The 16,354-nt window shown below is 40.6% G+C and overlaps 1 protein-coding gene across 1 annotated transcript in view; it reads left to right on the forward strand.

The window, feature by feature from the left end:
* INO80D (INO80 complex subunit D) overlaps window positions 1-15,010 on the forward strand; it is a 28,636-nt gene extending 13,626 nt beyond the window's left edge. Inside the window, exons 6-11 of the mRNA XM_018560587.1 lie at window positions 1,253-1,477; window positions 2,791-2,900; window positions 9,566-9,699; window positions 11,193-11,410; window positions 13,445-13,602; window positions 13,842-15,010. Coding sequence (XP_018416089.1) covers window positions 1,253-1,477; window positions 2,791-2,900; window positions 9,566-9,699; window positions 11,193-11,410; window positions 13,445-13,602; window positions 13,842-15,010 — 2,014 coding nt within the window. The remainder of the gene's footprint in view (window positions 1-1,252; window positions 1,478-2,790; window positions 2,901-9,565; window positions 9,700-11,192; window positions 11,411-13,444; window positions 13,603-13,841) is intronic.
* Window positions 15,011-16,354: the final 1,344 nt, after the last annotated feature.

The following is a 16,354-nucleotide window of genomic DNA, read 5'->3' on the forward strand; positions in this document are numbered from 1 at the left end:
CTTATATTCGGGACGGCTTATACTCGAGTATATACGGTAACGCATTTATTTATCTAGGGTAAGTATCCAAATGTATGCAAAAAGTCTTCCTTCCCCACTTTTGCTAAATACTGATGTCCTATAAACCCTGCCTACACTATACCACCCCACTGATTCAGTGATTCGTACATAGTAGTTAGGCGGTACATTTATCATCGTTAGTGCCCATGTCTCTGATATATAGATTTCCTAAACAATTGCAACATAAAAAATTCGACTGCCTCCATGATAAATGGTCCTCTGCTTTTAGGAAATCTACAAGCTTCATTTGTCTGACTGCAAGAGAGTTTACACAGTTGCGCTGCATCAGTGCATGCGTGTTATGCCATGCATTAACGTGTTTAGCACTAAGGCAGACTTTTCATGTAAATAGTCTGCCTAACTCTCCAAAGCATACCAAAAAAGGTGCATGTAGTAGTATTATTATTATTAATAAATATATATAATACAGAATTTTTTTTTTATAAATAAATATAACACAAAGCACTTCAACATATGGTAGCATGTTACTGTTCTTGTAGTATGCTGCAACGTACATTGGGGTGCGTTACCGCAGCACAATGGTTTGAATGGGGCTTAACAATAAAGAATGATTCACTGCTGATGAGTAATGTACTTTTTTGTATAAATTGTAGCTTGAGCTTAAGAACTTTTTTATTTTTCAAGAGGCTGTGAATAGATAAAAAAATAATAGATATATGTATTATAAAAATAATATAGCCTAAAGCTCCATCTGCTTGCTCAATGAAAGTGGAACAAAAGTAAAAACAATGCTGGCGGGCAGATTTTTATTTCCCTGTATATGTCTTCTACCAAAAAAATGTCTTGCCTGCAAGCGATGTGGTTTTTTTTTTTCCTCTTTCTAAATGTATATGAGCCATGCATATGCAGCTCAGTGTACAGTTTCAGCATCTGCCAGGTGCCAGGATGAATTCCTGTGCCTGCCAGGGAGTTGTTTCACTAGACCAGCCAATCAAGATGCTGAACCTGGAAAAAGACTGGACTAAGATATCAGCGGTTGTGACAGAGTAAGGGCGGCCACAGAGGCTTTCGGCGGGGTTGTCTGCCACAAAATGTGCAAATATGTTCTGCATATTCTGGGGGGGGGGAACCCTGGTCGCTCCCCCCCTTTAGTCCCTTTTAGTTGTCCTCATAACAAGAAATTTTATGTACAAATTCACTATATATTCTGTAAATGTCTTCTTCCTTTTAGGTATGATGCTGAAGAAGCACATAGCAGGAGCTCCAGGGTTGCACAACTTTGCACTTATTTTCAACAGAAATACAAGCACCTCTGCCGCCTGGAGCGAGCAGAAACGTGTCATAAGAAATATCGCCACACATTCCGGAAAGCTTTGCAGAAAGCAGCCATGAGGGAGCCGGAGTCTGCTGGGCAACTGATTCAAGATCTACGTATGGCTGCACATATGAAAACCAGGTAAGGATATCTGAAACATTTGAAAGGATTTTTTTGGCATACTAACAACCTTGTTCCGGAACCTTTCCACTTCATAGTATTCAGGAGTTTCGCTTGGCAGAGCCACTTGCTTGTAAAACCCGGTGTTACATTTTGCAGTTGCAAGCTGTGGTGGGGTGGGGGTAACATATGGTTGCATTTTGGGAAATGCATCCCCTCTGGACAGTAAGGTCAGCAGGAATCATTGCCTCCATGGCACTTTTATATTGTCATTGAGGGAGCTGAATTTCTCAGCCAGTCCATCTGTTAACGCTGGTGTGCTTTTTATTAAAATTAGCGTTTACTGGGCTCTATTCTGACCATGTAATATGTCTGGTTATAATGGCTTCAGCACCAGACTTACTGACTGTAGCTGTAATGTGTCTGGAGTATTTTCCTATATAGCTGTTTACCCAGTGTCAGTATACATCGTGATCTCTTTCCTGTTCATTAGTGTAATGTACAAGTGATCTGCAATATTGAGGTGTACGCCATGCATATGCGCTGCAATGCGTTTTTAGAACGCATCGCAGGGCATGATTTTTTTTAATTTATTTTTTTCTTTAAAAAAAAATTAAATTAAAGGCCGTGTGTATAACTATCTGCTTTTATTATTATAAAAAGAAACGTTTAATTTTTTTAACTCCCATTGGGCAATTTGAGCACTGGTGTATATAAGCTACCATTACTGGTAAAATTGGGGCCTGCAAATACCTGCACAGATCTGAATATCGATCCCTTTATTTTTGTGAAACGACTTTGGATTTTAGGTCCAAGCTGTGCAAATACCCCCAGGGCTCAATAGCACTTGCCAGCAGTTAAACAGGGCAATGAGGCTTTATCTAGACTTGGAGAGATGACAAGCTGCTTGATATGGTGTGGTCCACACCAGTCACAAGGGGATTGATATGAAGACATGCACAGGTACTTGTTTCCTGCACTGTATTCGTAACATTCATTGATATGCTTTGGTGGACTTCATATGTTCACTTTTAAATGAGGAATGAACTGAATGGTGCTGACAGAATGATGGAAATAAATGCCCTCTGTGAAGGCATTGATGCTCTTCAAGTAGGTTAGAGTAGAGGTTTTGGATGCCAAATTATTAGTTTATATTGTTACTCTAATTTTTATTGAGCTTCCAGTTTAACAGACATACCATAGCTAACTTGTTGTTCATTTCCTTTTGTCTTTTTTTGTGAGACAGTCATAGTTTCCTTCAGATTTGGCCCACCTAGAGATTTCTCTTGTGTGTATTTGTCCTATCATTATGTTTCTTTCATTTTTGATTATAGACCTATTCAGCCAGAACTCCGAGGAACAGAACCTATACTCTGCAGTGCAAGTGTGAAGAGTGAAACATGCTCAAACCGTGCCCTTCCATACACAAGACACTGTTTTCAGCGTATCCTTTTTTCTAGCGTTCTGAATATTTCTATCACCCGATCAGGTGGATGTGGTAATGGAGGGCATTAACCCCTTCATGACCAGTGACGTACAGTGTACGTCACTGGCATTGGGCCAGTTTAAACGGACTCTGTTTACACTTGTAAAGCCAACCGTCGGCTATACAGTAGAAGTGATTCTGGCGGCTCAGGTGCCGCCAGATCGCTTCTACAGGTCGGTAAACGGAACATCCCGCCATGTTTCCCGGGCTCCGCTGCCCCTCCTACGGGCTAGGGACTGGCTTCTCTGGTGTCAGGGGGAGCTGGGGAGGAGATCGGCAAACCTCCATTCACCGATCTCCCTCTGCTATGGAACCGGGAGCAATGCAGATTACATCACTTCCGGTCTCATAGCTGTCATTGCTTGGCTTCTGAAGCCCAGCAATGAGCTTTTGAAGTGCGATCTGCACATCAATGGCTTATTTAAAGTGTAAAGGTGATACTAGTTGGACCCCCAAAAAAGGTGATCTGTTGGACCCCCAAAATCACCTTAACCACTTCAAGACCAGGTGTTTATACCCCCTTCCTGGCCAGGCCATTTTTCAGTATTCAGCGCTGCAGTACTTTGACTGACGTTTATTCCGTCATGCAATGCTGTACTGAAATTAATTTTATACCATTTTTTGGGGACAGATAGAGCTTTATTTTGGTGGTATTTAATCACCACTGGGGGTTTAATTTTTTACTATAATTAGCAAAAATGACAGAAATTTTTTTTTTACAGGAAACATTTATTATTACCCAGTTTTTTGGTAAAATATAAAAGATCGGGTCACGTGGGGTTAAATAGACACCAAACATGTCAAGCTTTAAAATTGCGCGCACCCGCGAAATCGCAGAAAACTACCATACCCAAAATTGGCCATGGGCGACGCTTTAAAAGCTTTTACCGCTCATCAGTTTAGTGTTATCAGTGATTGATGGCCCTAGACTTATTGCTCTCACTCCGACGTTCGCAGCGATATGTAACATGTGCGGCGTGATGGGCGTAATCGTCTTTTTTGCACGTATGCACCTTCGAAGCATGTTTGCATGCGTGTATGTATGGGTGGGGACTTAATTTTTTTTTTTTCACTAAACTACTATGCTATCACATGGGGAGCTTGTAAGCCCCCCCCCTATGTGATAGCAAATAAAGTAAAGAAAAAAAACATTTTTTTTAAAATTGAATATTAAATTTAATGTAAAAATAATTACAAAAAATAAAAATCAAGTCCCCAGCGAGCATGTGCGTCTTCACGTAAACACGCGTCGGGTATGCCTATGTATGAAAACGACAATCGCACTACCCATGTTATGTATTGCTGCGCCCACCGGAAATAGAGCAATAATTCTAGGGCCAGTATTTATGTGTATCTCTAAATTGATGACCTGTGGGGGCTTTTAAAGCATCGTCTATGGACTATTTGGGGTACTGAATTTTGTTGCAGTTTCACGGACGCTCCCAATTTTTAACCTGGGCATGTTGGGTATCTATTGTGCTCATTGTGACCTCCTCTTTTATATTTTATTTTAAAAAATTGGTATTTTATTGTGTTTTGGGGCAATTAAGTGCATTTTTCACGAAATTGTGGGGTTTGATAAGGAGTTGCGCTAATATCGTGCAACTTAAAAATTTGCAACTGCCATCCTTTCATTCTACAGGGTCTTGGCTTTCAAAAAATATATAATGTTTGGCGAGTCTAAGTAATTATCAGATCTAAAATGTGGATTATAACATGTAAGCAAAAAAAAAAGAAAAAAAGGCCTTGGCCATGAAGGGGCTAAACTAGGTTACATCAAAACAAGTTGTATATTAAAGTGACCCTAAACTCAGGACTGAAATCTTAAAAATAAATTTGAGTATCTTCCCTATTTACAAAAATGTAGCTTTTTTTTTTTGTGTATTACTCAGCTGTAGATCCCCAAATCATCTCTGAATTAGTGCTGACAGTGTCCTTCCTTCTGGAGGGTGGCTACTTTTATTCCCCATGGTCCCTGTGTGTGTTGTAAAGTAGCTACCACTCTGAGCTCACTCCTGTAATCAGTTTCAATACAAATTATTAAACTAAATGTGAGATTGTAGTCCATCACAGAAGTGAGCTTGGAGTGGCGGCTGCTTTACAACACACAGGAACCATGGGGAACAAAAGTAGCCACCCTCCAGAAGGAAGGACCGTGTCGGCACCAACTCAGAAGATTTGAGGATCTACAGCCGAGTGATACACAAATAAGTTACAATTTTGATAATAGGTAAGGTACTTGAAAGCATTTTTAGGGTTTAAGTCCTGAGTTTAGTTTCACTTTAATAATACAAATTCAGTTTAAATCGTCTTTACATTCCACCAATAGATCTTAAACTACAATTAACCCCTTCGTGACGGGAGATGTACACTGTACGTCCAGCCACAAAGGGACCAAATGACTTGTCACGTACACTGTACGTGACGAGTTATTTGCTGCTTTAGAGGGCTGTTAATCGCTGAGAATCAGCTTTTAACATTCATTAATGGATGCCCTTACTACAGAGGCATTCATTAATGAAAGGGTTAACCTTTTTCAGACACCCGATACCTTAATATCGGGTGTCTGAGAGTCAAAGCAAAGCGGACACAGATGCCGGCTTTTGCCGGCATTCTGACAGCTCGTATAGATCGAGAGATATCTCTCTCAAGCTATACTGGCTTTTTTTTTTTCTTTCATGAATAGATACAAAATGTGTCTATTCCTACAATGTATCTATTCCTGGAAGAAGAATGTTTGTTTGCTGATCGTTGTTGCAACAATCAGAAAACATTTAGTAACAGCTGAATCCTGAACTGCTGCAGGATCAGTGTCACTAACTTATTATCGGCTGTTCTGAAGTTTGAAGCAGCCTGATAATAACCAAAAAATTATTAATTTATCATGCAGTAACAGTGAGATTAATTCACAAAATCTGCTTGATATAATTAAATAAATAAAATAACATTTTTAAGTAAAAAAAAGGGAAAAGTGTGAAAAAAAAAAAAATTGTGAAAAGTGTAAAAAAAATAAAAAAATGTGTAAAAAATAAAATAAAATAAGGGACAAATAAATGAATGTATTTATTGCATTTTTTTAGCTGTGCTGGTTTTGTAAAAAAAATACTACAAATCAAAACTGGGAAAAGAGTTTTTTTTTTAAACGGTTTTTTCCTCTTTTTTTATATTTTATTTGTCCTAAGTGAGGCGTTAGACGCACATATGTGATATAAATATGTAGCCCTATCTGTCCTCTAAAAAACAATATATAATATGTGTGGGTGCACTTTGTAAGAAAGTATATTACTGACGTGGAAGAATCACACAGCAAAAATGTCAAAAGTGTGTCAGTCATTTACGAACAGAAACTAAAAACAAGCTGTCATGAAGGGGTTAAAGGTTCCTGTCAAAAGTATTGAATCCAGTTAATGTGTGATGCACAAGTCTCCTAAAATAAACAAAAAAAAAATTCCTTTACCTTTCTGACTGAGCCAAATTCTCCACTTGTATCCACATGTACCCCATCCTAGACACTGCAGCTCACAGTGGAAGAAATTCCGCAACAGAGGCAGTTCTATCAATCCAGAAAGCAGTGGCCTGAACTAGAGTGGCCAGGTGCTAATTGACAAGCTACAGGCTTAAGAATCAGCATTGACAGTGCTGATAGCTATGCCCCTCAACCCCTTGTTATAATTCTAGTGCAATCGGGGAGCCTCATTGCTACAGGCATGTCATGCTCTGCCAACCCCCTGATGGTCAGATGGCATCTTTTACTAATCAATCTGAAAGGCTAGAGAACTGAGCAGTAGTGCCCTTTAAATACTTCCATACAATTTTGTGTGGGATTTTCCAGCAGCTGAAAATCAATTCATGCTAAATGAATAAGTATCTGTGCCGAGCTCAGGTAAATGATTACCACAAAGCCGTTAATCTATGAATAACTATTAATGTAGCTGCTAAATTTTTAATTAAAAGCTTGCAACCCTACACTACAAATTCGGATAGACTAATTCTAGTGATTTTCAATCAATCAGTTCCAGGTAATGGCAAGCAGTGATGTTGAAATCTACCAGAGGTCAGTAGAAAACAAAACTTATTCATCTTGTTTTGGCCAATAATCAGACCCCTAAAATGACTTCCAAGTATCCGCTCCATAATTTCTGAAATTCAGACTTGGAAAATGTAGAATGATGCTGCCAAAGTGAGCATGCTGGGTATTTAGTCAAAGATGATCTATAGTTCTCCGTTTTATACATGTGAGTATGAAAAGCGCTGTGGGGATATTTCAGTTTGTCTTTTATCGCATTTTAACCTCTTGCCGTCCGCCCGTTAAGAAAAAACGGACGGACGGCAGACTCGCATCCGAATCTTTAGTTTTTCCTTAATATATTAAAAAACAAAAACCCCAGTGGTGATTAAATACCACCAAAAGAAAGCTCTATCTGTCCCCAAAAAAGGGTATAAAATTCATTTCAGTACAGCGCTGCATGACGGAATAAATGTCAGTCAAAGTACCGCAGCGCTGAATACTGAAAAATGGCCTGGATGGGAAGGGGGTTTAACACCCCGGATGTCAACTGGTTAAAGCTGGTTTTCTGGCACCAAAAAAAGATGTCGTATTGGTCTTGCTTATTCTTTGTGAAGGCTTTGAAGTTTAAGTCCAACCCTTTTCATTCATTAAACCTAAATATGTTCAAGCTTTTGTTATTAAGGATTAGCGCAGCTCACAGTTTCCAAATCATTTCTTCTTCCATCCTGCCTGTGTCATACCCAGAAACCCATTATTGCCTCCTTGGCAGCTGACATCTTTGCCATAGTGCATCCTTGAGTAAGAGGAGCAGTCTTGTAAGTCACTCCCACAGGTCATGTGTGAGTTTACTTTATTTACATTGGGCCTGTTAATCTGCTTCCCTGCTGTCTGAACCTCAGTCCTGTAAATATGTTGGCACTGTTACTGAATGTGGCTGGCAGGACTTGAGGTAATGTTATAAGCAAGTGCAAAGGTCCTATGAGCACTGCAGAGGTCTGTAAATTGATAGTTTTAAGATTATCAGGTTTCTGGGGAAAGAAATGCAGGATCAATCATTGTTCCTTGCATAATTTTAAAGAAGAACTCCAGAAAATGAAAAAATTAACCCTTGCAATGTGAAAATTATACTCTCCTGATCCTAAGTACTGCGGCAGTGAGCACTCTCCTCTCCCCAACATATATGTCCCCTTCCCCGCTGTGGTGGTGGAATATTGCTGGCATCCTCACGTCTACTGCAACTGCAGTAGACGTGAGGATGCCACAGATCCTTAGACCACAGGAGCCCAGAGAGGAAAAGGCTGCAGGGACTGTTCTAGCAGCCGAGCGGGGCTGAGTATATTTTCTTTATTTTAGTCCCTAGACCAAAACGTGCAGTTAATCTTTGCTGTGCAGGGCTAGCACCACTGCAAGGGTTAGTTTTTACATTTCCTGGATTTTTTTTTTTTTTTTATTCAAATTTAAGCTACATGGTAAAAGATTAGCTGCACATACAAATAAAACACTTAGGCTGGGTTCACACCTGGGCGTACTATAGGCGTGTTTTTTCTGCTCGTTTTGCAGCTCGTTTTTTGCGTGTTTTTATACCTCCCTGGCGGTCTGATTTTTTTTTTTTCCTTTTTTTTTTTCTCTATCTTTTTTCCGGGGTTTTTTTTTTCAAACTTCCCGCCGGTTACGCCCCCCGCGACGCGGACGCTCGCATGGGACGGAACCCGGAGGACACAGCGGGGATCGCGGACAAGGTAAGACCTACGCTGGATTCCCGAGTGTGGCTCGGGGTTACCGCTTTGTTAAACCCGAGCCACACTTGGGATTAACAATGGATACGCGCTGAAATACGCCCCAAAGAAGCTCCTGTACGTGTTTGGGCGCTTTTCAGCGCGTTTCCACGGGCTGAAATACGCCCAAGTGGGAACCATGCCCATAGGGATTTCCCATAGTATGGGATTTCACTTGCTGAGCGTTTTTCAGCGCTTCGATCAGCGCTGAAAAACTCCCAGGCGTGAACCCTGCCTTACAGAAGTTTCCTCTTGTGCAGCACCTTTTGGTGGGTCTGTGATTTAATTTAAAAAAACAAACTGCTGCTCCACCATTGATTTTTACTGGTCAGTCATGAGATTAGCTTGATTCAAAGTCAGATTAGAAAACGTATAATGGAGCGTTTGAATCTGGAGCAGTTGCCCATGGTAACAAATCATATTCTCTATTCAGTTTAAGTTGAGCTTTAAAAATGAAAGATAGAAATAACAGCAGAAATAGATCATGATTATTTAAAAAACACCAGTCAGCCTCTAAGTGTTTTATAGATTGTGGTATTAACTGTATTGTGCTTCTCGGCTTTATATTTGTTAGAACATTTACATTTTTCAATTCTAAAAACAAATTATGAATACATTTAAGACTGCCTGCATTTAATAGTAATAACATTTTAAAATGGACTTTTCTTTGTGCTGTCTAACAGTTTTCTTCACAACACCCTGAACCTATAGTGCCTCACATGGCCATCTTTCTTGGTAAGTTGCTTGAAGAAGGCTTTTCGCTTGAAATCGTCCTTTTTTTTAAAAAATAGATTTTAGCTGCTGCCTGCAAATTGTAGTTTATCTTAACACCCTGTCAGACATCCTGTCAAACAACTCTCAGCAGCTTTTCACTAGTTGCACAGCAAAGTTTGCCGATGGACAGCAGTGCTCTGTGCCTGTGTTTGACATCACGCATCAGACACCCCTGTGTGAAGAACATGCCAAGAAAATGGTAAGCAGGAAAAATGGAGCTATTCTTAAAGGTACTTTGTTTTGGGGAGATACAAAAAAGATATAATATCCAGAAAGGAGTTGCAATGGAAATCAAACATGTTAAATACGACAAACAACCTTTGCAAACCTGTAAATGGCTACTGGTGTGGGCTATTGGTGTGGTTAACATTGAGGTGAGTTAATTTCTAGCATGACCATTGTTCTTACTATGGTGATAACTGTATAACCACCAATTCCACACTGCCCCTCCATAGATGGATACCTGCCAAGCCTGAAGCCCTGTGTGTGTGTGTTGACATCCCGCACCACAAGACCTTTCTCTGTTGGCCGCGCCCCTCCATAGAGCCCCATAGAATATATTTCCACTTGTGCAATGAAAAAATTAGAAAACCCCATTATATGCTATATGTTCCTATTCACAGAGCTTATCTAACAATAATAATTTTTAAAAAAATATCTCCTTACGTTTTTAGCTATCTCTATTTAGCAGGCCTTTGCAAGCTCCTCTCTCAATTTCAGCAACCGCAAACTCTGTCTATCCTAACAGAAAGACTTAGGGTGGTCTTAGCGTCTCCCTTTTAACACTGAATATCTTCGGGGCTTTAATTCTGTTAGGACAGACACCCTAGATCAGGGGTGCCCATTAGGTAGATCGTGATCTACCAGTAGCTCTCAAAGCTGATGCTGGAAGATCAGGAAGGGTGTGAATGGTGGCCCCTTTATTCCATTTTGGTATATTTATTTCGCTGTGCACACATGAATACCTATTAGCCCGAGTCTGCTGAGCCAAGCTCCCCGACACCTTTCTGGTGGTTGAAGTGCTATGTATTACATCAAAGAATATTAGTTTACACAGCCTGTTGCATTACACTGTTTGCAAAATACAACAAGGTGAGACAGCAAGGGGAGAGAGCGAAGAGAGACAGACAGGAGAGAAAACGAGGAATGATAGCCGGGAGAGAGAGAGCGAGGAAAGACAGCCAGGGGGATGAGCAAGGAGAGACAGCCAGGAGAGAGAGAGAGAGAGAGCGAGGGAGGTTTTTTTTCCGTTGGTAGATCTAATGTAGCTCGTCATTTGAAAAGTAGATCTTAACACAAAAAATTGTGGGCACCCCTGCCCTAGATCATATAGTTTACAAGTGACAATGGAATCTGCCAGCACAGTACAGAAAGGGTTAGTTATTTGAGACAAAATTTCCCCCAACCCCCAGACAGAACTAAACAGGATTTTTCAGTCCTGGAATTTGCACAAAGAGCATCTTAAAAAAGTAGGCTGCAAGTTAAATAAAAAATAAAGTTGTGCTATGTAATTGGGAACATGTAACAAATATAAAGTAGGCATTTTCCCAATTTTGGCTGCAAAAGTGGAAATAAACTTTAAGGCTTCTTACTTTTTAGAGTATATTGAAGCCAGACAACTAGCACTCGCATTATAAAATATACTGAGCTTGATTTTCAAATGATTTGTTTTCTGAAATGTCTCAATGCTAGGATAATTTTTTGCGAGGAGACAATTCACGTAAAGTTCAACACCAGCAGCAGAGGAAACCCAGGAAAAAGACCAAACCTCCTGCACTTACCAAAAAACACAAGAAAAAGAGGAGGCGGGGTCCAAAACGCCCTCAGAAGCCCATTCCACCTGCAGTGCCACAAGGCAACCTCTGTATGCCCAGCAGCCTCTCACTGCCAGTTGAAGTCTCCAGTATAAGGTGAGTTCTGGATCCGGATTTTGATAAGAGTATATTTTGAAATTCGTAATCTCTCTCTCCTATGAATTATTAATTTTTTTGTAACACATAGCACATGTCGGAGTTATGTTTCACATGCCCAGGAATATCTTAAAACACAGCAGTCTCGATATGTAATGCATTTATTTTTATCATTATTGTGGCTGGTATTAGACTATTTCATATGTGTCTGTACGATATATGTGTACAGGTAAAGCGCTGCACAAATTGTTGGCGCTATATAAATACTATGTAATAATACAGGTAATACAGTTCATTTAGCATATTTGGGATGTATCTCAGGTACCACTATGTGCCACAGTGACATTGTTAGGACAAGGAAAAATGTATATACACCTAAACAGCACTTGGTGTGCTAGTGAAAAGTAAATGTAAAGTGCACTTTTTTAACTTGCATCTAAACCAAAAATGTACTCTATTGCTGCTTACCAGTCCTTTGATATTATGACTGCATTTTTTTCCCCTTTTCTTATGGTGAACCAGCCAGTAATACACTTCCTGTCATAGGGTGGCTACACGCACTCCTCCACTCTACCTATCAACGGGCAATGTAGCCATCCTTGGACAGCAGCATTGTAAACCTGTGGAGAGGGTAGTGTTAGAGGGACTAGTGGATTTAGATGAACTTTGCATAAGCAATAAATTAAAGCTTAAAGGAGAACTATGAGGTGACTGCTTTTCACTCACCTCATAGTTCTAGCCGACCTGTGACAATGAGACTGTCGCAGGTCGGCTCAGTAGATCGGGAGGTGAGCGAACACATACCGGCGTTCGCTCACCTCTCGATCCTGTCACGGCCCTCTGCTGTGACAGGGGAGGTGCTGGATTCCCCCCTCTCCGATCCGCCAGCGCTGGCTGGCGGAAGGGACGGGGGAGGGGGCGGGTACAGCTGGCTCTGCCTCTAGAAAGGCAGAGCCAGCTGTCAGTCACGCAGCTAGCTTCAGCTGCGGCGTCTCAGTATACCGCGAGCTATAGCGCGCGGTATCCTGAGCCTAGGGTGACGGGAGGACGCTAGTTTGTGTCCTCCCGTTACCCTAAGGAGAACTATGGGGAAAAGCCTTAACCCCATAGTTCTCCTTTTAACTCTAACACTTTTTAAGGCGTTACAGAAACAGTTGTTTACTTTTTGAGATAATTGTTTAGCTATGATTAAACACTGGTCTGTTTAGGCACCCATGTCAGTGTTAAATGGTTTGTCTCAATCCTCTAAGTTCCACTTTTGCTGGACTGCTTGGTCTGTTAAATGAATGTTATAAATAGCAGACTTACTGGCCATTTCGAAAGGTAATAAAATTACAGGTGGGGGACCTGTTAAAAATAACAAAATGAGTGCTGTACGTGCATCCGTTGTTTGGTTCATGGAATTTGAAGCTAAGTTTTGTTTTATTCCTTTTTGTATGGGCAAAATATTGGTTGAATGCATCAAAAAAGGTGAGAGTGGATGTGTTATGGGTTTTTGCTGTCTGTTACCTCAATAAGGAGATGTTGCATTGACTTGCATATCCGACTCCTGAACAAAAAGTAAGGAAACAAGGCTCACAAGTACAGGAAGACAGGGAAAGCAATAGTGCACAATTCTGCATGACTGGTGTGGTAGGGTGTAGGTTTTTCAAGGGCAGGAATTGATGCACTTGGTAGATTCACTCTTTGTCCTAATACCGGTACTAAATTTTTACAGCTGTCACCAAAACAGGAATTAAAGGAATGGCACACCTGTTCTGGTGACAACTATTGTAGTGGGGACTGCCTCTCTATTTTATAGATTTGCTCTCACTTCCTGTTGCGTCTGTGGGACCGGAAGTGTAGGTTTATCTCAATAGGACAGCCAACAACAGAATAATCCTGAGGGATTTTAACACTTCCTACTCTATTTAAAACTTGAAGAAAATGTTTTGACTCTAGATGCAATTTGATTTCATCTTTCACACTTTGTCAACTCTGTTTTGTATATTAAAGTAGAGTAATACAGAATTCTCTCCTTCTGTTTTGCAACAGAAGTCCATCCACACCAGATTTGAGCACGGAGGAGTTACCTGATGACATCACTAGTGAGATCACGGACATTCCTCATGATCTGGAGCTGAATCAGGAAGATTTCTCCGATGTCCTCCCGCGTCTGCCTGATGACCTACAAGACTTCGACTTTTTTGAAGGTAATCATGTTATATAAACTCTTTGATGTGTAAACGCAACATTTCTCCTGAGAAAAATCTCACATTACTAATGATTTACTCACTTTAAAATATATATTTTTTTATTATTACTAAAAGTTAGACTTTTGCTTTTAGTTAAGTGCAACCGTGGACTTTGTCATTTATTTGCCAATAATTTTTATCCTTTTTTAAATGGTAACAGTCACACTACTACAGTAGCGTTATTCAATATCTTTCAGGTAAAAATGGAGAACTTCTCCCAACAACTGAAGAAGCAGAAGAATTGGAGCGGGCTCTTCAAGCAGTTACATCTCTAGAGTGTCTAAGTTCCATTGCGGTGTTGACCCAAGCAGATAGTGTTACTGGTCAGGATCTTTCAGAGCGTGGAATGACGTCCTTCTCTACAGGGTCTGGAACCACAGAGATCCACTCGCTGAGCCGAGAAGATCATACAGACCTTGGAAAATTACTCAATGGGCATATGGTTCATGAAAACTTTTCCAGTCTGGAACTGGATGAAAGCCTCCTTGGTCGTGCTACTTTGTGTAGCCCACCTACACCTCTGAGTGGGCATATTCAGAGGCAGTTTTCATCATCTGCCAATGTTGGCCTTAGTTCTGCCACTCTAATAAGCCACCGCTCGCTTGAAGAGAGGTCTTTCACGGGTACATACCATGAACTTCATGAAAGCAGCCATTGTTCCCAGCGGCCTCTACCTGCAGAAATTCTAAGCAAAACGGATAATGTAATCACCTCACAACAGCAATACAGCAGTGACCATCGGCATTCTTCTCCTCATGATAGCCATTATGACAGTGAGCATGTTCCTTCACCTTATAGTGACCAAATTACATCTCCACATGCTGCCTCCTTCGCTGGTGATGGTTTAAGAGATGCATTTTCTTCAGAGGTGCCCATTATTACACAACACTTGCTCACCACCCAAATGGATGTGCCTCTATGTGGGGTGGTAAATGCTCAGTCTCATTGGGGTAACCTCCCTGTGAACCTTGGTGATCCATCTACGTTCAGCACCTTCCTCAGTTCTGATGGGCACCTTCTCTCTACGTCTTTGTCCACCCCTCAGGCTGTCTCTCATTCAGAGCCTTCGCAGCCTATCTTCTCCACTGTGACCCCCAACAGCTCTAACATGCTTCCGGGGTTACCGCAGACAAGTTTCAGTGGCCTAAGCCCCTCTCCCTCTGAACTCATTGATTCTACACCCTCCAAACAACAGCTCCCACAATTTATTGCAGCCTTTGGCCATCAGCTGACTTCTCACAGTGGCATCCCCAAAGACCTGCAACCCAGCCATAGCTCCATTGCTCCTCCTGCAGGATTTACTGTAACAGGTGCCACAGCTACAAGTACCAACAACACCTCTTCATCAATCACAAAATCTAACTGATATTATTGGCTGTTTAAAGAACAAGTAGTATGAGAAGCGATTTATCACTTTCAGCGCCTCTTATCACATTTCCCCTGGAATATATTTTTCACGTTAATGAAAGGTGGAGTGTATTCAGTACAATGTCCTCCTTGTGCTGCAATGGCACTGGTGCTCCTACTACCCATGTTTTGTCTGCTTTCCTGTTTTTTATTCACAGAGCAGTGACGCTGGTTTCTAAAACTTTCTGCTTGGCTTCTGACCACAGGAAATATGCATCATGTCTTTTACTACCTGACGTTGGCCATCCGGATAAATGTAGATAATGCAGTGCTGCAAAGCTGTGGCAGTAAGTGGGTTAGGCTATCAAGGAGAGAGTGAGCTTTCCATAAAAGAGCAGTAATTAGGCAGTACTGCTTCTCCATACTCCTTTTTTTTTTCAATGCAATATGAACCCAGTGTCCTTTTTTCTAGAGAAATTAAGCTATCCCAATCTTGTTCCCTGTGTGTGAATCTGTGTGAGTGCGTGATTGTGTGTGCTGTAGAAATACAAAAATCCCAAATTTTAGGGGGTGGTGTTGCTAGCACTTTTGTTTTATGTAGCTTCCATTCCATGTTTTCTGCTTAACTTGGTGCATGGTTCATACCATAGAAGAAGTATTTATGGCATGAACAGGCAGCGAAAATAAAAAACAATTGAGTTGAACTAGACTATAAGAGTATAATGCATGGTTTGGTTCAGATAGTTAAAAGTTAATATTGGAAACATTTTTATTCCACCATCTCTTTGCTATTCAGTGTCCATTTTAACCTAATTTTTGCACATTGGCCTTTGTTAGTTTCTAGCAACAAAAGAGAATAACTCTTATTTAATTGTTTTATAAGTTATTTTTAAGGAGCTTTATCCTGACTTTGTAGTTGGGATTCCTGCACATGGGGATAGAGATGGCTTCTTTTGGAATTCATTTGAATTTTTTTGGTCCGTGATTGATTGAATATTTTGACTGTCAAGTTGTAGACGAGTAGAAATTAGATTACCACTTAACCATTTGGTTAAGCTTACTAAATTTATATTAAGACAATAAATGTAATATTGCTTCAGCCATCTCAAATATAGAACTTTAAAGTTTCCTCAACCAGGGGAGTTTTAGAAACCCGTTTACTGTTTGCTCCCCCCCCGTTCTTTACCAGAATAATAGTTTTTAAATGTTCCCAAACCAATAAGTGTAAAATCACTTTACAGAACTGTATAGTAAAATTTTAATTTAGGTACAGTCCACTAAAAGTAATAACTTTATGGGCCAAGAGCATGCAGTCTCCCTAACTAGTATGATGCTTTCTCCTTTTTGCCAGCCCTGTCTGCTT

The sequence above is a fragment of the Nanorana parkeri genome, unplaced genomic scaffold, assembly GCF_000935625.1.
Source record: "Nanorana parkeri isolate BGI_ZX_2015 unplaced genomic scaffold, ASM93562v1 scaffold467, whole genome shotgun sequence".
NCBI classification, from domain to species: Eukaryota; Metazoa; Chordata; class Amphibia; order Anura; family Dicroglossidae; genus Nanorana; species Nanorana parkeri.